Source organism: Nelumbo lutea, chromosome 4 (genome assembly GCF_056320005.1).
Source record: "Nelumbo lutea isolate HS-2025 chromosome 4, American lotus-T2T, whole genome shotgun sequence".
Taxonomy (NCBI): domain Eukaryota; kingdom Viridiplantae; phylum Streptophyta; class Magnoliopsida; order Proteales; family Nelumbonaceae; genus Nelumbo; species Nelumbo lutea.
In genome coordinates this window covers 92,709,104-92,731,417 of record NC_142687.1, presented here as the reverse complement: position 1 = coordinate 92,731,417, position 22,314 = coordinate 92,709,104, and the positions used below count along the sequence as shown (strand labels likewise).

Sequence of the window (22,314 nt, the reverse complement as noted above, 5' to 3'; positions counted from 1 at the left end):
TTTTATTACTTACTAAAAAAGATTGTCTACAATGTTTTGCAAGTTCACATGACTCACAATGAAGACTCGATAGGGATATTCCCTTAAACATTTCTGAAAACAAATGACTCAAAGCAGAAAAAGACAAATGACCAAATCTGAAATGACATATCATGACTCTATCAATTGACTCTGATAAAACAAACTCCAAAGCTACTGCAAGGACAGAGGATAATACAAGTGAGTAATCTTCTCTCTACCCGAGAGAAGCTGGTATGAACAAAAAAGGTTGGGTAAGCTAGTTATATGGTCTGATGCAACAAAATCAATAATCCAAGGAATTCTACGATTACCTGAGGTTGTAGCATGATTTGTAGAAGCACGAATACCTGAATGGGCAAAGGCAGATGTAGAGGGGGTGCCTGAGGAGGAAGATGCAATAGTAGACTCCAAGTGATGTATCAACTTCCCATATTTCTCAATTTCTACCTTCACTGTTGCCAATTGTTCCATAGCAGATTTTTCTTCACTTTCAGATATTGTAGAAACATTTGCATTCTTGGGCTTTCTAGATTGACCACCCTTTTTAAAATTGTTGTTGTTCCAAAACCTTTCTGGAAGAAGATCTGGATGAAGTTTCCAACAAGAATCCTTCGTATGTTTCAGCTTCTTGCAATATTCACATATCACCTCCTTTTTTTCATTTACCCCCTTTGGTTTTAATCCAGCATGTGCAAAATGTTCTAGGGGAGGTGGGGTCTGTAGTTGTACCTGTCTCCTACTCTCTTCACTGCTCACCATAGAGTATGCCTGAAAAAGTGACACTTTATCCTTGGCCAGAATATTTTTCCTTGTAATTTCAAATTCAGGATTAAGTCCTGTAAGGAATTCAAACACTCTTTCTTTCCACAAATTTTCTGAAAATTTCTGCATCTTTGGTGCTTTCCCATATGAATGCTTCCATAACACCTATCTCCTACCATAGTGACTTCAACATCAAATAGTAGACAACCACACTCTTTTCCCCCTGTTTTAAAATTTTCACATCATTCTTCAGTTTGTAGGCCCTTGCAACATTTAATTTCTGAGAGTGTGTTTCTATAACATTATCCTAAATCTCCTTGGTAAAGTCATCCACAGATAATGTTGACTTATGTGGGGCTACATAGAATTTACCAACCACCCAATAACTGTATAGTTATCCTGCATCCATTTCTCACATGTAGGATCAGTCTCTTCCGGCATCACCTTACTACCCGTGAGAAACCCCAGTTTACCTCTACTACAGACATGGATCTTAATAGGTTGTGCCCAAGCAAGGTAATTTGTTCCATCAAGTTTAATTGTAGTCACTCCTGTCAAAATGGAATCTACGGGACCAACCCCCGACACCAGGATCTGCTTCATCTCACTTCCAGATCGCTCCATCAATCAAACGAAAATCAAAAAACAATGTTTTCAACCTTTATAGACCTAACTAAGGTCAGTCAAACACTCAAAAGTCCCAAAACTAGGGTTTCACTGTACCTGGCCTCCGGGGAGAAAGAGAGAAGTGGTAGCCACTCAAACCAAAGCAATCCAAACCACTTCTAACTGCAACCACCCACTTTTGGAGATGAAAAGAAACCCTTCAATCCTTGACCGCCACACCCAAACAGCCTCTTCAACTCGTAACTGGAAACTCTCTAGTCAGCTAGGGTTTTGGGGAAAAAAATCTGCAATCCCACTTTCTTGGCAATCTTCGGCCAGCTTCTGACTCTCCAAACCCTCTACCAACTAGGCAAACAAGATCTATGATTGATCAGCAATTTATCTCTCCATACACCTTTCGATTAGAAAAAAAGTGTATGAGAAAAAAAGGAGAAAACAAAGGAGGACCTGCTCTGATACCAAAGTAGAGTAGAAAGAAGGAAGAAGAGGAAGACAACAAGAAGAAGAAGGAAAAATAGAGAAGAGAGGAGAAAGAAAAGAGGAGTTCAATAATCTCCTCTTTCCCCTACTCTAATCTTTTATTAAACTTAAGTTACATAATTTACAAGGAGGCCCTTAAGTAGGCATCCACATCAGCAATACACTTAAAAACAAAACAGAAGCTAAAGGCCCATAAAGAAAGAAGTCCCAATATGAAAACATGACAAGAAGGAACCAATAAGAATGACACTAAAGGACTAGAGCCCATTCGGCCCAGTCTCTCTACACTTAGGAGGTAGGATCACCCTAATAAAATTGACCCTAGCAAACCTCCTTGTGTATTATATGTCAGTCTTTAAGATGGCAGAGGGAGTAAGTAGGAGCATTGAGAAATTAATAAGGGATTTGTTTATGGGAGCTGGGGGGGTAGGGATCATTTGGTGTGTTGGGAGATAGTCAATAGAGATAAAAAGCATAGGGGTCTTGGAATAGGAAATATCCAAAAAAGGAATTTATCTCTACAAGGGAAGTGGTTATGGAGAATGCCCAAATAAAGAGACAAATTATGGGCAAAGGTGGTGGTGAGTATACATGGGCTCTTGGACAATGGATGGGATGCTGGTTCACTGCATGGGGCTACCAGAGCCTCCTCTTGTAAGGTATGATTTCAATTCTGGTAAACTAATCAAATTTTGGGATCAGGTCTGGTGTGGGATCAGGTCTGGTTTTGATTGGAACCTTGGCTTTAGAAGGAGAATAAGAGATTCAGAATTAATAGTGTGCTCTCTTTGCTCCAAACCCTTGAAGGAATTTTCCTTGACCCTGATAAGCCTGACGAAAGAATTTGGACACCTTCCTCTTCGGGTCTCTTCTCTTGTAACTCTTTCTTCAAAGCTTTAACCCAACCTTCCCTTAGTTCCCTCCAATTGTTTCCTGTTATGGAGGTGTGGTGCAAGCCTACCCCACCTAGGGTTGCGACTTTTTGTTGAGAAGTTGTTCATGAAAGAATAAATACTTTTGATTGGCTACAAAAGAAGAGGAAAAAGTGGTGACTTTCCCCATATTGGTGTATTCTCTTCAAGACTAACAGTGAGACTTGCTTTCATTTGTTTATTACCTGTCCTTTTGTTGTTGGCATTTGGAAATGGCTTTTCTCCTTATTTGAATGCAGGTGGACTCCTCCGGCTGATATCAAAAGCCTCTTTGGTCCAACCTCCTGTCCTTGGCCAAGGAAGATAGACAAAATCATGTGGAAGAGTGCTAGGGCGGAAATAATTTGGGCAGTGTGGGAAGAAAGAAATGCAAGAATTTTTAGAGATAAGGAAAGAACAAAAGAGGTCTTAATTGAATCGATAATGATTAGGCTCACTAGCTGAAATCCTTAGAAAGCTTATCACATACTTCCTTAATTCTTTTGATGATATTATTAGAAAATGGAAGGAGGTGGTGGACTCAAATGTCAAAAAACAGCTTGTTATTCCCACCTGGTCCCCTCCTGAAAGAGATTTATCAAGCTTAACTTTGACAGAAGTAGTATAGGAAACCCAGATGCATCAGGAATTGGAGGTGTACTCAGGGATGAGGAGGGTAAAGTGCTTGCAATTTTCTCAGGCCTAGCAGGCGATGGTGATTCACTACGAGTGGAAGTGATGGCAGTTATGGAAGGGGTGCACAGGGCTCGACTCACGAATGTTAGAAAGCTAATCATCGAAGGGGATTCCAAACTGGTAATGGCTTGGCTACTAGATGAGGAAAGCAGGATGTGCAAATACAACAATGAGAAGAAAAAATTCAAGTGGATTGCAAAGGACATGGAACTAAGAACACTTTGGGAGAAAAGAACTGCAAATTCAATGGCTGAAGCATTGGCGAAACAATGGGTAGGGAGAAACCAAATTTTTTGGGCACAGATGCAATTGTTGATTGATATTTAAAGGGGAGAGATAAGAGGGTTGTCTCTCACCGACTTTCTCTTGTACATTATCCTTTAATTTGAATGAAGTTAACAGTCATTGATAAAAAAAATGGCTGAAATGGGATTCTCATTCCCAAGGGAGGAGGAGGGAATGACCATTCCCTCAAATGGGTGAATGCCATTCCACCAGGAATGGGGATCGGATTCTGTTTCCACCCAACCAAATGGTTGGAATCAGAGTGTCCCATTCTGGTTCTGATTCCATACCCTATTCCCACGAACCAAATGAACCCTAAATATTGAGATGGATGAGTGGGAAAACTAGAAGCATAGGATCGAAGATAGACTTATCCAAAGGAACTTGGGAGTAGCTGCAATATGCTGTAAAAAAAGAGAAAGTATACTAAGATGATTTGGACACATGCAGAGAAGACCATCTAGAGCATGGCAGCATGAGTGAGAAGAAGTGATCTGTTAGAAGTTGATGATCTTGAGCATGGCAGCATGAGTGAGAAGAAGTGATATGTTAGAAGTTGATGGTCTTGAGCATGGCAGCATGAGTGAGAAGAAGTGATCTATTAAAAGTTGAAGGGTCTAGAAGAGCTGGGGGCAGACCGAAAAGGGACATGGGATTTAGTAGTGAGAAATTATTCAAAGGCCTATAATTTAACAATTTATATGGCACCAAACAGAGTAGAATGGAAGGAGAGGATTCATGTAGCAAACCCCATATAGTTGGGACAAGGCTTAGTTGAGTTGAGAAGCCAAAGACTTAGTCCTAGGGATTTTCTTAGCAGTAATCAGAAGAGTGACAATCCAAGTAGGCCAAGAGCTTAAAAATGCTCTGCAGCAACACGTTTATGGAGGTCCAAAGAACAACATAATTTGGGATCGTCTCAGAAACAAGCAATGGAATGTGATATTACATATGAAATAAATATGTAAGAGGTCCAGGTAAGATTAAGGTGGCCTTTGGATCATAAGTAGGTTTATGGTAAGTTACTTGTAAATATGTAATTTATCAAATAAATTACTTATCTTCTTTTACTTGGTCTAATTTACTTAAGCTTACTTATCAAAGCTGTTTTATATATGGAAAATCAATTGCAATTTTTTACTCATGATCGATTGATATCAGTAGAAAAATTATTTATCTGTTGCAAAGCAAACACCTCCAAAGTAACAAGTAAGAAACATTTCAAATTGACAGTTGCTCATCTTCATGGCTGCAAATAAATGTCTACAACCTTGAATAGTAAACTAGCTTAACAGTCAAATGTGAAGGAAAGAGAATTTTGGTTTTTCTCTCAATAAGAGAATTTTGATTAATTAATCATCAACATAATATGTTGCACAACATAACCAAGATAGCAGAATGCAACCACAAGAAAAACACCTAAAAAAATGGTTTACATGGGTGTGGAATTCTCATATTCTTTTATTTCATAAATTCATAAAAGCCACAGTATTTAAGAAACCAATCTTTGCCTCTTTGGGGAAAATCAATATGCTGCATTGAATATATAATATTAATTCCTTACAAAAAAATGTATCAACATTTTCAAGCAAGAACAGTTTGCATCCTAGAAAATATAGAGGAGAAAATCTCACTACATACATGAAAGGAAGTGATATAAAATAACAAGTTAGGTTCAAGAACACCGATTTTCAGCAACATGACCTTGCTCGGAGGATATTCTATCTAACAAAATTAATCAGCATACTAAAGAGGACTCAGACAATTAAATACTTGCAAAATGGAAATCACATCTTGTATCATGTCTTTTGACATTCAACGCTGCCTAGAAAATAATAGTATATACAGGGTTAGAATGTGCATACATTTTTTTTAAAAGGTAAGGTAAATTTTATTAAAAGCAAAAAAGAGGGTATACAAGTTGTATAGAATATGCATACAATAATGAAAAAGGGAGAAAAGGTGAAGGCCAGATGCATACATGGTGGCAACCAGGCAAAGCAAACTCCATAGAAAAGAAAGAAGATTGAAGATAGAGGTTAACTTGAAAGCAGGACACATGCTATGCATGCATAAAATTAATAATTCAATTTAAATCATCTAGGGATACATTTACACCCAAACAAGGCTTAGATGATGATAATGATAACGATGATACATTTACACCCAAACAAGAAAGAAATGACAGGGGAAAACCTCATACTGATGATTCATAGATGCTTCTGTTTGACAAAATGCATCTCTAAGAACATCTGAAGCATCACATAGGGAAAGAACCTTCTGTCTTTTTTCGGAAACTGACAAGATATTGGCGACCATCTCAGGAAAAATTCTGCAAAATAAAATAATGAAGCCATTACTAATCTAGAAAAACCTAAAACCAGATAGTATTTAAGGATAGGAAAAGCAAAGATAAGGAATGAGAAAGAAGATGACCTCTTTAAAGGATACGAACCAGCAATTAACTTTTTAAAAATGAAAGATAAAACGTCAAACAATAATATTTGGTGCACAGTTTAGGATGAAATGGATGCACTTTGGATATTTAAAGTTTCTCATCTCAAAATATTCCATAAAACAATTAATGCAAAGGGAAAGAATCCATATATTAGTATATTTACATTTCCGTATAGGTATGACATAAGAATTCATTCCTGAACATTATGCTCCAACAAGAACCAGTTTCAAGGCTTTAGAGTTGGCTTACCTTGGAACCTTTCAGATATAATGGATGGAACACTTAAAGATGTTCTCAATAAATATAATATTGAGGACACTTAAAGATGTTCTCAATATTTCATCTGAACTGAGGACACTTAAAGATGTTCTCAATAAATATAATATTTCAGGTGGTCAAGAAACATATCCTTCCAATCAATAGGTATATTTATTCTGCTCAAGTAATTTAAGGTTAATCATATAAATAATGTTTTAATCATGTCAAGGACATATAAGAGTGAAATTCACGTATAGGGCAGCAGTGTGCTCGTCATTGTGGGAAGAAAAAAATTCATGTATTTTTTTAGACAAGGAAAGAACCCTGCAAAAATTGTTGGACCTAATCCTTTTAAGGGCTGCCCACTGGCTGAAATTTTTGGAGTTGTTTTCAGACTTTCCTGTGGATGACTTGCTAAGAAACTGGAAAGAGATTGTTTCCACTGCTAGCTGCAAGAGGACTCTTTGTCCCTCTTGGTCCCCTCCCCCCTCGGGTTTCATTAAGTTGAACTTTGATGCCAGTAAGGAATCCAGGACCCTCGGGGATTGGAGGAGTTCTCAGGAATGAGGAAGGGGTTGTTATTACTCTATTTTCTGGCCCTATTGGAGAAGGTGACTCTCTTAGGGCTGAGATCCTAGCAGCGCTTGAAGGAATTCGAAGAGCAAAGGAGTTAAATGTCAGCCGATTGATCCTGGAAAGTGATTCAAAGGTGGTGGTTAATTGGTTGAAGAAAGAGGACAGTGGTTTGTGGAACTTCAACAATGAAAAGAAGCAGCTCTTATGGATGTGTAGGGACATTGAGATCCAATACAGCTGGGTGAAGAGGAGTGCCAACTCATTTGCGGATGGGTTGGCCAAGCAAGGGGTGAATAGGGAGTCTGTATTTTGGGCTAGTTTTTTACTTTTTCTCTCTGTATTCTCTTTGTATTCTGTATTTGGGGAGCTAAGATATTCTATCTCCCCTCTTGTATACATACTCCCTCTTTTCTCTTAATTTAATGAAGCTGGTGTTATTGACTAAAAAAAAGCCATATAAGAGTGAAAACCTTGAAAAAAAGTTAACTTTTTCTCAAAAAAAAAAGGAGTGAAAACCTAGAAATCCTTCAACACATTTGGCACAAACTATACATAAAGCTAGAACCTCAACTCATTAATTCACAATATAACATATATTCCAATGCCTTAAGAAGGGAATACAAGGAAAAGAAGACAAACAAATAGACATCTATACTCCTGATGGCAGAAAGCAAACATCAGATTTTTAAGTTTTATGGAATGAATTTTATTAGTCCTAACAAAGTAGCATGCTTGGAAAAGAAAAATACTTGCTAGCCGCCTTGGAAGCTTCAGCTCCACCATGCCCATCACAGATGCCAAACAGTCCAAACTGCAATACAAATTTCCATATGATTAGCTCTTTAAGAAAGATGCATATCTACACAATAAAAGCCATTGAACATTTAGACCTGTTCAACTCCTGGAAGAGGCCATTGGTAATAGCAAACATCTTCCATAGGAAGCTTCCTTCCTCCTCGACGCAAGGCCATGGAATCAGATGCTACACCAACTCCAAATGGGATTTGACATTCCACAAGTGGAGAAATTTCAACCTGCAAAAATGAATATGAATGAGCCTACAGTAGACTAGCATGAAAATGAAAGTACTTAGAGCAAATGTAGCATCTAAAAATGGTGAAGACATCAACATCTATGTTAAGTAGCATAGTTCACTCCACATAACATAATAAAATCAGAACTGGATAAGGGCCCTAATCAATCACATAACTGATGAAACCAAAGAAGGATTACATGCAAAATTAGACTTACGGACAGATACCTTAGAAGCAAGAGGTTTTAAAATAAGGACTAAAGCAGAAAATATGCAATGGAAATTAATGACAATAGGAGTGGAAATCAGGGTACACTTAGGGTTGAAGACCAAGAGATATCTCAGTGTGACTTCTTCCTTTACCTTGGTTCAATAATCCATAACAATAGACCTCTATTTTGGACAAAATCCTTACCATCAATCACTTGGTGTACAGAGGGATGGATCTTGCCAATGTTTGCTGCCTATTTGGGGCTTTAGAATAATTTTTTACCCACATTTTCATTCATTCTGATTTCGCAACTCAGGTCTGGTCACATTTTTTACAGCTGTTCCATAGGAAACAGATTACACTGGCTGATACAACACCTTGTTTGCCGCATGGAAGGCCCGGGGAATTGAGTACTAAGACATAATGGAACTCCCTCCCCTTTGCTTTTCGTTGGGATATTTGAGAGGAAAGAAACTTCAGGATTTTTGTGTCCAAGGCTTCCCCATCTGATCATCAGCAAAATCAAATGGCTCCTTGTCCAGTGGCTGGAGGTCTTCATGTGTTCAACGAGATTATTTTTGAGCATTTTGTATCCCATAGGCACTTATTTTTTTTATTTCTTGAGGTTGGTTAGGTTTTCTTCAGTTACACACTAACCTGTTTTTGTTTCGCTCACTTTTTTTTTTATCAATAACACTTTCATTATCTCATCAAAAGAAGATTTACAATAGGAAGACAAACACGCTTATCTTCCAAGAGCAACAAAGAACCTCAAGAAAAGAAAAAAAAGGAAGAAAACACACTATAGTTACAGCTTAGCCCAAAAAAGTGAATCCCTTTCTACCCCTTGTTTAGCTAAACCGTCAGCTAGGGAATTAGCCGATCTTTTAACCCAAAGTATCTTAACTTCCATCTCCCGCACCAGCCACTTGAATTTCCTACTCTCATTATTGTACTTCCATAAGCCATTGTGATCTTTAATCAGCCACCCTATCACCACCTCTGAATCCCCTTCAATTAAAAGTTTCCTGATGCTCAACTCCTTAGCTTTCTGTACTCCTTCCATAACTGCAAAGATCTCAGCTCTAAGGGAGTCACCCACTCCAATTGGGCCTAAGAACATAGCAAAAATGACCCCATTTTCATCCCTAAAAACACCCCCAATCCCCGATTGTCCCGGATTTCCCCTGCTACAGCCATCAAAGTTTTGTTTCACGAATCCACTAGGTGGAGGGGTCCAAGCCACACTCATTACTGACTTAGTCTATGTGCAATTTGCAATTTCACCCCACTTCCTCAACATGTCATCCACAGTGTAATCTGTGAAAAGCTCCAAAGATTTCAGCCACTGTACCACCTTAATATTGATAGCCCTCAGATCTGTTGCTCCTCTCTGAGCTTCTGAGAATATCCTGGAGTTTCTTTCTTCCCAAAGTGTCCAACATATGCAGCCCTTAGTCCTCTCCACATTTTCCTTCCCCTTTTTATCCGCCACCTGAAAAAAAAAAGGGGAAAAAGGGCCTTGCAAGTCTGATGGGGTATTCCAACTACATCCAAATAGGGACAAAGCCCGTTCCCAAATTGACCTCACAAAATGGCAAGACACCAGTAGGTGAAAACCAGTCTCCCCATCCGCTTTACAAAGAACACACCACTGAGGTGGCAAACAAGTATTGGGTCTCTTCTTTTGGAGTAGATCACCAGTGTTGATTCTTTCAAGATAGGCTTCCCAACAAAAACTACCAACCCTAGGAGGTATTGCTCTGCACCAAACCTCATCAACAAGAAAAGGAGGGAAGGTAGGACTGGTGGACTGACTTAAGACTTTGAAGAAAGAAACACAAGAAAAAATGTCGTTGGGAGAAGGTGTCCAAATTCTAGAATCCGCCCTAGTGGGGTCTAAGACAACGTTATCAAGAATTGCAATAAGGCTCAAAATATTGTCAAAGTCTGAGTCCCTCAAATCCCTTCTTAGACCCAAGTTCCGCCCAATCCCAGAAGTGGAAGAGAACGGGGTGGTAAAAGACAAGATTGGCTCATTTTTCAGATCAGAAAGAGCAAACAAAGAAGAAAACTGATCCTTTAGAGGGGCACTCCCACCCAGGTTTGTTCCCAGAATTTTATGGAGTTACCGGAATTCAAATCATACCTGATATTAGGGGAGAAAACTGGTAGCAGGTCATGAATGGCTTTCCAAGGAGAATTGCTTGTGGTCCTAGCTCTGATTCCAGCGTCTCATCCATTATACTCCAACCCATGAATACTTGCCATTATTCTAGCCCATAACTTCTCCTTCTCCAAGGGGAATCTCAACAACCACTTTCCCAACAGAGTCATATTCCTTCTCCTAATATTCCCAAGCCCCAAACCACCACATGTCTTACTCCTACAAACTATCTCCCAGCTAACTCTATGATCCCTCTTTTCCTCTCCCGGTTCCCACAGGAAATCTCTCATTAACTTCTCCAATCTATTAGCAACCTTCATTGGGATTTTAAACACCGACAGGAAAAAGATAGGTAAATTAGCAAGCGTGGCCTTAATAAGAGTAATTCTCCCACCAAGAGAGAGGTAGTTCTTTTTCCATGACACCAGTCTTTTTTCAAACCTTTCCACCACCGGGTTCCAAAAGCTCTCTCATAGGATTATCACCTAAAAGGCAACCCTAATTAGTTCAAAGGCCAACCTGAGACTTCACACCACAACACTTCAGCACTCTCCCTGATCTCTCCCTCCTCCAAATCCACCCCCACAACACATCTTTTCCCAAGGTTAACCTTCAAGTTGGATATTTGCTCAAACGGTTGTATCACCGACTTCAAATTCCTAATAAAGCTCACATTACCAACTTCACAAAACAGAACCGTGTCGTCAGCAAACTGCAAGTGAGTAAGGGGGGTTTCCACCCTCCCAACTCTCCAGCCTCTAATAAGCCCCCTAGAATCTGCTCTGTGAATCAGTTTCCCCAAAACCTCCGCAATTAGAATGAACAAGAAAGGAGAAAGGGGGTCTCCTTGTGTTATACCCCTACTGGCTGGAAAGAAATCTACCATTGTCCCATTCACTAGCACTGAGTAATGACAATTCCGGACACAACCCATAATCCACTTACACCACCTATCCCCGAACCCAAATTTAGTCAAAACTTTCCTCAAAAATTCCCAGTCCACCAAGTCATAAGCCTTTTCCAAGTCCAACTTACAGACCACTCCCTTCTTCTTATCCCTCTTAAAGTTCTCCACACTCTCATTAGCAATTAAAATCTGATCAGTAATTTGTCTTCTATTCACAAAAGCTCCTTGGTAGTGTGCAATGATATCTGGCAAAACCTTCTTCAGCCTCAAAGACAACACTTTTGCAATGATCTTAGACAAGCTATTAACCAAGCTAATTGGCCTAAAATCCTTCGGGTGGGAAGCATCTTTCTTTTTTGGAATTAAGGCTATAAATGTAGAGTTCACACCCGGATTGACAATTCCTCTCCTGAAAAACTCCTCAAACACCCGCAAAAGATCATCTTTCAAAATATCCCAACAGTCCTGATAAAAAGCCATTGTGAACCCATCCAGCCCTGGGGCTTTTGTTCTATCCATAGAGAATACAGCCTCCTTGATCCCTTCTAAACTAAAGCTTCTCTCCAACCTTCTCCTGTTCTCCACCCCTACATTTGGTCAATCCAGTCCTTCTACACACAGGCCTTCTTAGAATAGATTTGAAGTGCTCCACACAAGCCCCAGCAATCTCCTCTTGATGTACTAGCTCAACTCCATCTACTACCAGTTTCGAGATCAAGTTCTTCCTTCTCCTGCCATCTACTAGAGAGTGGAAAAACCTAGTGTTTCTGTCCCCCTCTTGCACCCATTTACACTGAGATTTTTTCCTCTAGCTAATTTCCTAATTGTGCAGGCAGTCCTCTAACTGTCTTCTTAAATCTCTCCTGAGCTCATTGTCTTCCTCTCCAAGTTCTCCCCTTTCTTCTTTAGAGTCAAGGCTTTCAATCTTATCCAACAGATCTCCCTTTCTTTTTTCTATCCTCCCAAACTCCATCAGATTCCACTCCTTGATTTTTGCTTTCAAAAATTGAAGTTTCTTATGAAATTTCATCCCCTCCCATTCCACCAATAGGTTACACTCATACCACCACTCCCTCACTTTATTAGTAAACCCTAGGTGGAGTAACCACATATTTTCAAATCTAAAGGGGGTAGGACCTCCACGCCTTCTTTCCTCCTTACATAACACTATGGGCCAATGATCGGAGGTCACCCTTGGAAGAGCTCTCGAAGCCAAGGTTCCCCAATGATCTTCCCAATCCATAGAGAACAGGAATCTATCCAGTTTAGAGTAAATGGGTCTAGATTGGAGATTTGACCAAGTAAATGTCTTATGGGCTAGGGGGATCTCTTTAAGCTCAAAGTCATCCACAAAGTTGTTAAACTTCCTCATGCTTTTTGTCATCCTCTGGTTAACCTTATTGGATTCCTCTGAGAATCTAATCACATTGAAGTCCCCACCCATGCACAAGGGCCCATCCCACAACCCTGTAACATCTGCCAATTCCTCCCACAACTCCTTTCTCTTTCTGTAGTCATTCGGTCCGTAAACATTTGTGAAAACCCACGTGAAATCACCCTCATGCTGCTTAAACTTCACGGAAACCGAGTACTTTCCGATCAACTCCTCCAGGCCTTCAACCACATTCCTCTTCCACATTGTTACAATTCCCTCGGATGCACCCCATGAGGGGGCAGCCACCCAACTAATCCCCCTGGCTTTCCAAACACTCTATGCCCAATTGTTATTAAACTCCATTCTCTTAGACTCTTGCAATAGCACAATGTCTGGGTCAAACCGTTTTATTACCTCTTTTATTGTCGCTCTCTTCCTTGCACTCCCAATTCCCCTCACATTCCAACTAAAAATCTTCATTCCACTTCTTATTTAAACCCCTTGCCACCTTCCACTACTTTCCCCCTTTCCTCCTATCTCCTTTTACCACAAGAATCTTGTCTCCTACATCTCTCTTCAATCTCTCTACTTCACTCAATCTCCACTTCTTTGTTCTGATCTCCTTCTTCCTCTTCTGTAATCTTTCTTTCAACACATTCAAATCTTCCAACCTACAGCCCAACTTCTCTACAAATTCTACTAACAATCTTTTCTCACCGAGTCCTCCACCCCTACCCTTCCTATAGAAACCCCTCCAACTCTGCCCATCTGCCCGTTCTTCCTCTCCCTTGGTCCCACCTCTGTTCTTTCCTCTCCATCCAACTTCCCTCTCCTATTACCTCCCTCCTTCCCTGTTCCTTTCCTTCCATCTCTACCCCCAATCCTATCCCTCATCTCCACTAACCCCTGCCCTCTTCCTTCTTCCCCTTCCCTCCTCCAAATCAACTTTCCTTCCACTTCCTTAAACACTTTTTCAATGATTTCCCGCACTTTTTCACTCCTATAACTTCCTTCCCTCACCTTCCCACTTTCCTTCATCCCCCTCTCCCCCTCCTCGGAGAGCCCGCCTTCTAGCACGACTGCATATTCATGGGCTACAGAACATAGAACAGAAACGGAATCTGGAGCCAAAGACACAAGAGACACATTAGTAGCACAAACTGAATTCACTTGGTTACTTGGGATTGATGGACAAACTAGAAAAGGACTACTCCTGGCCTCCCTCTCTTGTTACAGAGGTTGGTAAACATTTGTCTCCCTTAGTTAGTTGGGAAGTACTTTTGTCCTTTGGTCAACCCAGTGATCTTTCCCCTCTACCCCTGGTTCACCCCTAGATGGTGTGTTCCTACTCAGCTTCCTATTCTCTCGGTTTACCCCTTCTGATAATCCTTGCACACTCTGTAATCTTGGAAACGAGTTGACCCGATTGCAATCTACACCCTAATATAAGCTTGCAATATTCCACCCATCCAAGTCACCACCAACACAACTCCCTCCGTCGCTTACACTGCCCACGCTAGTACCATCAGCAGAGCGGACCTCCATTTCTTCATCTCCTTCACTGCACTACGCCCAGCCTTCATCCTTCTCTTCCCTCTCTTCAGTTCGTTCCCTAGCGAATCTTGGATTCGGCCTTTTTGAGGAGCGTTGCTGTTGACTATGCTCCTCCAAACTTCGTTGGGAAACCCATTGCAACACCGGTTTCTTCTCCAACTTCTGCCGCTATGCACAAGCCCCCCCCTTTCTCACGACTTGGGACGATGATAGACCATTACCATTGTCTATCAGCGCCCAAAGGGAAACCCCTTTGCCCCGACCCGCCCACGTGACCTTTTAAGTTGTCACGTGGGCCTTTCCAAAACTGTCCCGGCTCAACCTTCACCCCGCCCAACCCACCCGCCACCTTCAATAGCTCAAACTAGACCTTTCGGCTCCCCAACCCATCCTGCCTTTTCGCCACATCAGCAAAGGAAGAGAATCCCGCCATTAAGTTGTTTAATTCAAACCTATTTGAAATATTTTCCTTAAAAAGATTTCTTGTCATTTGGTTTTCCCCAACCAGCTCAGTAACCCCAAAAAAACATTTCATCTGCTCCACCTTTTCAACTCCCAACCTAAGCCCTCCACATGTCCACCACCCCACCAGCTCATCATCTTCTACCTTAGGAACGCCTCCCCACCACGACCATTCAACTTCAGAGGCCACCCACACCTTGTACCAGGCTTCATCCGAGCATATTTCAATGACCCTCGGCAGGTTCTCATGCCTAACACCAGCAACCTATAACTCCACGGCACCCAGAAAACGTTTATCAGCTTTCATCAAGATGCCTCCCAGACAAAGCACGATGTGTTCAAGAACAGAGTTCCGCCAGAGGTGAAATGGAAGGCCTACAAGCTTCAGCCGGACACAGCCATCTTGGACTTAGACTTCATTGCATAATGGACTCCATTTCTAAACCTGTATCAGAGCTCCATCCACCACTACTGCTTTAAAACTTAGCTCCTGGTCGCCTACATCAAGCACGGCTTTCGTCTCTGCAAAAGGGAACAACATAGCTTCACTCCTAGATCCTAACTCCCCTGCCACTATACACAGAACCCTTCTCCAGTCTGTCACTCTTCTATCGGCCACTAACACCCTTCTTTTCTTCTACTGATCCTTCCCTGCTCCTACCGATAATCTTCGAAGACTAGAAATGCAAGCAACCACCACTTCAGTCGGAATGCCTTGCACTTCTACGCTCCCAGAGGAACTAATCGAAACTGCCCCCTCCTGAGCTTTTTTACCCTGGTCTTTGGATTTTTGACCATTTCTCTTCACCCCCTCTTCTCTCTTCACTTCCAAGGCTACAAGAAAAGACTGTAGCACCTTCACAAAGTCCATCCACCCTTTCCGTAGCCTCCCTTCTGGCACACACAGCAATTGCTTTCCACTTGTTTCAAAAAGCTCCACCACAGAGATAAACCATCCCTTTATGTTTCTTTTCAATTCTGTTACATATTTCTTACCTGGGACAGCCATTGAATTTGTCCATCCAATCACCTTACCAAAGTTGATAGCCCCATCTATGAAACCTTTCAACCAGATGATGACCTCCTTTGACGCCAACACAGTTGCCCTGCTATTCTCTCTGATTTTCAATACGTCCTCACCTTTGATCCTTTCCTCTTCGAACTTGAAAGTCTTGGCTTCGATCAACACCTCAGGCCACCACCTTCCTACTACTCTGAACCTTCCCTTGTCCTCCATTGTTTCGCTCACTTTTTTGTACATGATTTGTGGATGTCTCTCAATATTCCCTTGCTGTACATGCTTTTGAGGAGGTTTCCCTCTTCATGGTAATACACATATTTACCGCATTTATAAAAAAAAAAAGGGAGAGATCAAAGAGGATGATGCCCATAGAATAAGGCTAGGATGGGTAAAAACAGAAAGGCCTATCCAAATTCTTATGTGATAAGAGAATACTGCTTAGGCTAACCTAAAAGGCAAATTTTATAAAATGGTTATAAGGCCAGCAATGTTGTATGGAGTGGAGTGTTGGGCAATCAAGAAACAACATGTCCAAAAAATGAATGTGGTGGGTATACGCGTGTTGAGATGGATAAGTGGGAAAACTAGAAACTCAGACAGGTAGAGGTTGAACGGGACTATGTTGGTAGTGGGATGGATGATTAATAACAGTCAAGGACTTTGGGTGTAGAGATAGGTCATGAGGGAAATTAGAAAGTTAGAAAGAGAGGTAGAGGCCACTTTCACAAGGGTCAACTGATCAGCAAATCAGCAAATGGTTTAGCTGACACTTCAACTAAACAAGGGGTATCCAGGGCACAACTGTCTTAGGCTTATCTGTATGTGTGATGGGATAAGGAGGTTTGATTTTCAAGTCAAACTTCATTATATCATCTTAGGCTTCTATTGTATAAGTGGTAAATTCTTTTGTTTTAAGCACATATATGTTAGATATAGATTAAGAATAGAGTAAAGTCACTTTCCTATATATATTTAGCCTTTTAATATACCTATATTTATTTTTTTGACAATTTTGTAAAAAATAGAAATAATCTTACGATTTACAATACGATTCACGATTCGATTCGATTCAATTTTCTCTACAATTTACAATACGATTACGATTTTCAAAACATTGGCTTGGATTGATTTCTCTCCTGCTGAGGAAGCAAAAGAGGTTTTGAGGGAGAGGACGAAGGAAGCTGGAATAAGGGCAGGTGAAGCTGAACCTGAAAAGTTTGCAGGTGATGGAAAAGGCGGGTTTGAAGACAGTGACGGGGTTGGTTGTGATTCTTCCTAGGTGGAGTGTTGTATTGTTAATAACAGTATTTTTGACAAAGTGTTGGTAGGAAAGTTAGGTGTGGATTTGGGAAGGAGGGTGGCAGAGGTTGTTAGGGACACAATTGTTTAAGTGGCACCAAAAAATCTCGTGGAGCTAGGAATTCACACATTGTTCACATAACCAATTCTCGGTTCAAACTTGGTTTGGTGGGGGCAAGACCTACAAAAAATTACAAAAAGGTTTATAAAAGGAGAGAAGGGAAGGTATCAATGCCAACAACCGAAGAGGCTAGGGACATGAACTCCCGGGCATTCTAAAGTGGGGTTTTGTTGGCATGAAAAAGACAATGGAATTGGCATCAACTTTGAAGTGACAAAAAAAGTATTGGCTTGTTCTTTTCGGGAGGTGAGGAGTTTGCTAATAAGGCTTTTGAGGAGTTTGAGAGGAAGAAGAAGGAAGAGAGGTTGAAGAAAGTGGTAGTTGGGGAAGGAGGAGAGACATGGGATGAGGATAATGATAGGCAGGAGAAAGTGTTCAAGGGAGCGGATTAGGGAGTTGGATGTCTGGGTCCTGAGTAGTCTCATAGTTTGTGGAGGTGGGTGTAGGTGTTTGGAATTGGTGCTTTAGTTTCTTTGTTTTGAATGATTTCGTAATCCGTTGTATTAGTGTCTTTTTTTCTCTCAGGTGATTTACTGTCACCTTCCTTTTGTATTCTCTTTTTCTTTTAACGAATTTTCTCTTTATTCTTCAAAAAAAATTACACATTAGAGGGGAGGTGGGAATAGAGCAGGATGCACATGAGGTCCACTGACCTTACCACAGAAAGCGTACAGTTATGCAGGTTTTGGACCTGAGGGCATACACTTAGGGGTGCCCTATTTGTTGGATTTTCGGATCGGATTCGGGTCAGCCCCCTATCCAATCCAATCTTGTATGTGTGTGTTATTTAACATATATATAAGTTGTTTATTTATATATATTATTTATTTATAAATATTCTTATAAAGCATTTTTATATTATTTCTTTTTTATAAAACACATGTATGTATGTGATGAAAATAGTTAAAGAAAATACATGTATTTTGTTTTTTATATAAACTGTTATATTTTTTAAATTTTTCATAAATTAAATCTGGTTGGATCATATTCGGATATCCAACATTTTTAACGGATTTGATTTTGAATGTGTTTGTGGGATCCAATCGGCTCGGATTCGGATATACCCTGATTCGAATCCAATCCGATCCATTTGCATCTCTACATACACTGTCTATAAGGTTTGATCCTGTAACTCCATGCTTGGAGGGATGCCAAGTTACCACTCAGCTACTGGTCATCAACTATGTAGTTCCAAGCCACAAGAACCACATCCTACAATCATTTTTTATCAAAGGTGGATTGCAGGACTCTTGCATGTTAGGAGCAGGTGCCTCCAACACCTCTACTATTTTATCATTCCAAACAAGCAAAAAAGCAAACAAACAGTGCACTATCATCCATAATAAGCAATAACGTCAAGAACCGAAATCAGTTAATAAAAAATATGATGGCACTTCAACTCACAGACACTTTTGACGTTGTGCCAAGAGTTATAATGTCTCCACTTGCAAGCTCAAAGGGCTCACTCTTATGTCTACTCCCACTATCAGGGTGCTGGACTGCCTGGGAGTTCAATAGTGTTCCATTTAGACTACCCATGTCCACAAGCTCCCATTTCAGTTTCTGCCACCAGAAAACACAAGTCCAGTGGTAAGGCAACCACAAAAGCAACACTTAAAGATCATGGATGAAAGTCAAGTAAATTTTCTGTGAAGGCATTTACATTTGTGTTCCAGTTAATCAGAGCATGCTTCCCAGAGACCTCTGAATCCTTCACTAACAAATCACTTGGAGAAACACGGCCAAGGGTCACTGGAAGTTTAGCAGTATTTGTTGACAGAAGGGAACAACGAAGCCCACAAGAAGGACCAGATATAACTTCCAGGCTCAGGCTGCTTCCTGCACTTCTAACAAAATGATAGGATTACATATTTTACATATACAACAGTTACTATAAAAGGTCCATAGGCAGTAAGCATTTCATATCTCAAAACATTATAAAACTCCTACATGAATGGATGAGAGAATACTTTGAGCTTCAATACCCGTAAGCCCAGGCTCTTGAGGACTATCATTTTCAGAAATGAATGGCAATTGATTATTTGTCCTTTCTCTCTTCACATGTTTTCGCTCTTCAACTGGGCACTTTGCCACCAAAGTGCGCTTAATTGTATGACCAACTGGGACATCTTCTGATGGATCAGAAATTACATCTAGAACCAAGTTAGCACCTGAAAGAAAAGCCTAGGAATGAGAGAGCAATAAGATAAGTGACAAAAAGAAAAGTGTCTAAAACTAGCAATAAATGAATAAACAGATGACAAGAAAGAATTGCATGCCTTGATTAGAATGTTCATCCGTTGATGGGAGCTTCTGTTTACAGGCAAGTCCCTGTGTTCTTGGTGAGCTGATATTCTCTTCAGCTTGAGGATGTAAAACCTCTAAAAGCTGATTTGTTGGCAAGTCATTGACTTGACTTTGGACAGAACCTATATCATCAGAAATAAGAGGCCTTTCTAGGTCTCCAACCTGCAGATGGGGCCACCAAATAGAACATTAGTTATTAACCCAGATGTTTAAAAAAAAAAGTTTAAGGTCAATATACACTCTTTCTTTTTTCCTAGTGGGTAAGTCTGAATTGAACCCATGATCTTAAGAATGTTGTTCAAAACATTAGCCATTTTAATAACCAAAATATTAACCAATTTATTATTCCAATAATGCCATGCATCTCATGTGATCATATCATAAAATAAAAAGTCCTGGTATACAGAAATGACGAACAGGAAAAACACATAATACATCCCAAAGTGAAATATCTTGGATATACAGCCAATCAAGAATGTTCACCTGGTAGGTCTTCAGTATTCATTTCGTTCCTCGAGTTGTTAAAAAGGGAGATAGTACGATAAGGCATTAAGAAGTTAACTTTAAACAAAATGGTACTCCTATAGTGCAACTTCACAGAGTACAACCTCCTAAATGGTAATATGGAAGCACATGTGATCTTTAAGATTTCTCTGCAAATACTTGACAATTTAAAGAGAGTGTTTGGTATTGCTGCCATGTGAATATGAGACATTGGGATCAATTCACAAACATAATAGGAACCAACTGGCAACATTGCCAATTCGTTATAATAACAAACACGGTTCTTATGTAAAAGGGAAAAAAAAAGATAGAAATAAAAAGAACATGGGAATCTTTTTAAATTCAAAATCTCAGCTTCTAAAATAAAGGGAAATCTTATAAGTTATAGAAAGGCAACACTAGAACGTGCAGCTCATAAAAGCATCTTTGTTTTGGTAGGTGAAAGAAAACCAAAATAATTAACAGGTCTTTGTGTGCCCCCTCCCACCAAACCACAAAAAGGGTCACCCCAAGCATGTAACCTATATTGAGTGAGAGAGTAGAGAGGGATAAAACCTTAAAGAGAGAAGCTACAGATAACATTTGTCTCTGTAAAGATCAGAAGACATGACCAACTTCACCAGTTCAGCTCAACTAATTCTTGCCCTCCAAAGGATTCAAGTAAATAAGAGCTGTGATGGCCAATAAAAATATACTATATAGTTATGACAATTGGAGAAGGATCTAAAAGAAGGGAAAGCGTATTGGGTCTTTGAAACAGTTCAAATCATTTGAACAACAACCTGATTGATCTGTTAATAGATAATTCCACTCAGTCTGCGTATCCCGTTACTTGGACATTTTAAGTACAAGGCTAGATTTTGCTTTCATATTGTAACCACACCTCCTTGAGAGTAACAAAGGTTGATTGTCACATTTTTTTTCCTTTATCTTGCATTAGTTCAAAACGAGACTTATTCACATTTTTTCCTTTAGCTTGCATTCATTAGGCCGTTTAGCAATTGATAAAACTCGGACTAGGGATCCACATTAAGCATTTCCGGAGTTTCTAAACATATTTAAAAAGAAAAAGAAAAAACGATAAGCAGTGTTGATAACCGGTTTCCCTCCTTTGACAGCCAACCAAAGAAACAAATGCACGTAAAAACAAACTAGCTCGCCTATAACCCCGGCACAAATAATCCAGCATCGATTGTATCGAATAATGTAGGTCCGAAATCATTTTACGGTTCTACTCCAACATCTTCTTCTCCCTTTATACTGACATAAATAAAAAGACTAATTTACAAAGTCTAACACAAAAGAGAATCCAAATAATGGTTATTCACGAGAATTGGAGACACTCAATACACTCAAAATCCATAACTCTTTACAAACGACGAATTGTATTTTGAAATACACGAATATACGAATCAAGTACGGAGTTCAAGAAATTACAGAATATAAGGAACTAATTAATTAGAGAAAAAAATGGAATGCTAGTTTTGTTTTACAAAACCTAACACAAAAGCAAATCCAGAATAATGCTTATTCAGGAGAACTGGAGACATTCAACACTCTCAAAATCCATAACTCTTTACAGACTCCGAATTGCATTTTGAAACACACGAGCATTGATGCATAACGAAAACCAAGCGAATCAATTACATAGTCCAGGAAATTGGAGAATTTAAGAAACTAGTTAATTCGAAATAAAAACAAAAAAAAAAATGCTATTTTTGATCGGTTTTGGATTTTGTTACCTTGATCTGACGATGTTGAGGTGAGGAGAAGAAGAAACGCCATGGCCTGCAGGCCAGGAGAATGAAGAGGATGATCAGAACCAGCATAAGGATGACGACGAGACCGACAATGCTCTCTGCCATCACCATCGCCATTGCCCCCGTCGAAAGCTAGTATGGATGGAAGAGCGGAAGAGCGTGAAGGGCGCTCTGAAATGGTCGCATTTTATGCTTATTATTTAAAAGGGCATACTATGGAGTTAGTGACAATTAGCCCCCTGCATTTTGATTGACGTCGAGGGCCACCCCTATATTATGGATCAGTGATAATTACCCCCTTCATTTTTATTTGTGATAAAAAGCCCCTGAACTTATACGTTATGACAAATACCACCCGGCTGTTAAGTGAGAGAAGAGAACCTATTAAATTACTAAAATACCCATCTAATCTTTCCATATTTTTCCCTTGCCCTTCTCTCTTAAACCCTAATTGACCCAAAAATACCTCTATTTTTTTCTGAAAATGGACATTAGCTAAAGTAACAAGAATCTTTTCAT

At 40.0% G+C, this 22,314-nt stretch overlaps 1 protein-coding gene across 8 annotated transcripts in view; it reads right to left on the bottom strand.

Moving 5' to 3' along the window:
* LOC148861834 (protein phosphatase 2C 70-like) overlaps positions 1 to 21,972 on the bottom strand; it is a 57,547-nt gene extending 35,575 nt beyond the window's left edge. For 3 of the 8 annotated variants that reach the window (XM_088985276.1, XM_088985277.1, XM_088985278.1), the window contains exons 1-8: positions 21,778 to 21,968; positions 19,504 to 19,693; positions 19,210 to 19,395; positions 18,888 to 19,063; positions 18,629 to 18,787; positions 7,965 to 8,108; positions 7,824 to 7,885; positions 5,979 to 6,114 (exon numbers count right to left, since the gene is read on the bottom strand). In XM_088985276.1, coding sequence (XP_088841402.1) covers positions 5,979 to 6,114; positions 7,824 to 7,885; positions 7,965 to 8,108; positions 18,629 to 18,787; positions 18,888 to 19,063; positions 19,210 to 19,395; positions 19,504 to 19,693; positions 21,778 to 21,912 — 1,188 coding nt within the window. In that variant the 5' untranslated portion in view covers positions 21,913 to 21,968. Of the gene's footprint in view, positions 1 to 5,978; positions 6,115 to 7,823; positions 7,886 to 7,964; positions 8,109 to 18,628; positions 18,788 to 18,887; positions 19,064 to 19,194; positions 19,396 to 19,503; positions 19,694 to 21,777 lie in introns of all 8 variants that reach the window. The other 5 variants (XM_088985274.1, XM_088985275.1, XM_088985272.1 and 2 more) reach the window with 3 other exon arrangements.
* Positions 21,973 to 22,314: the final 342 nt, after the last annotated feature.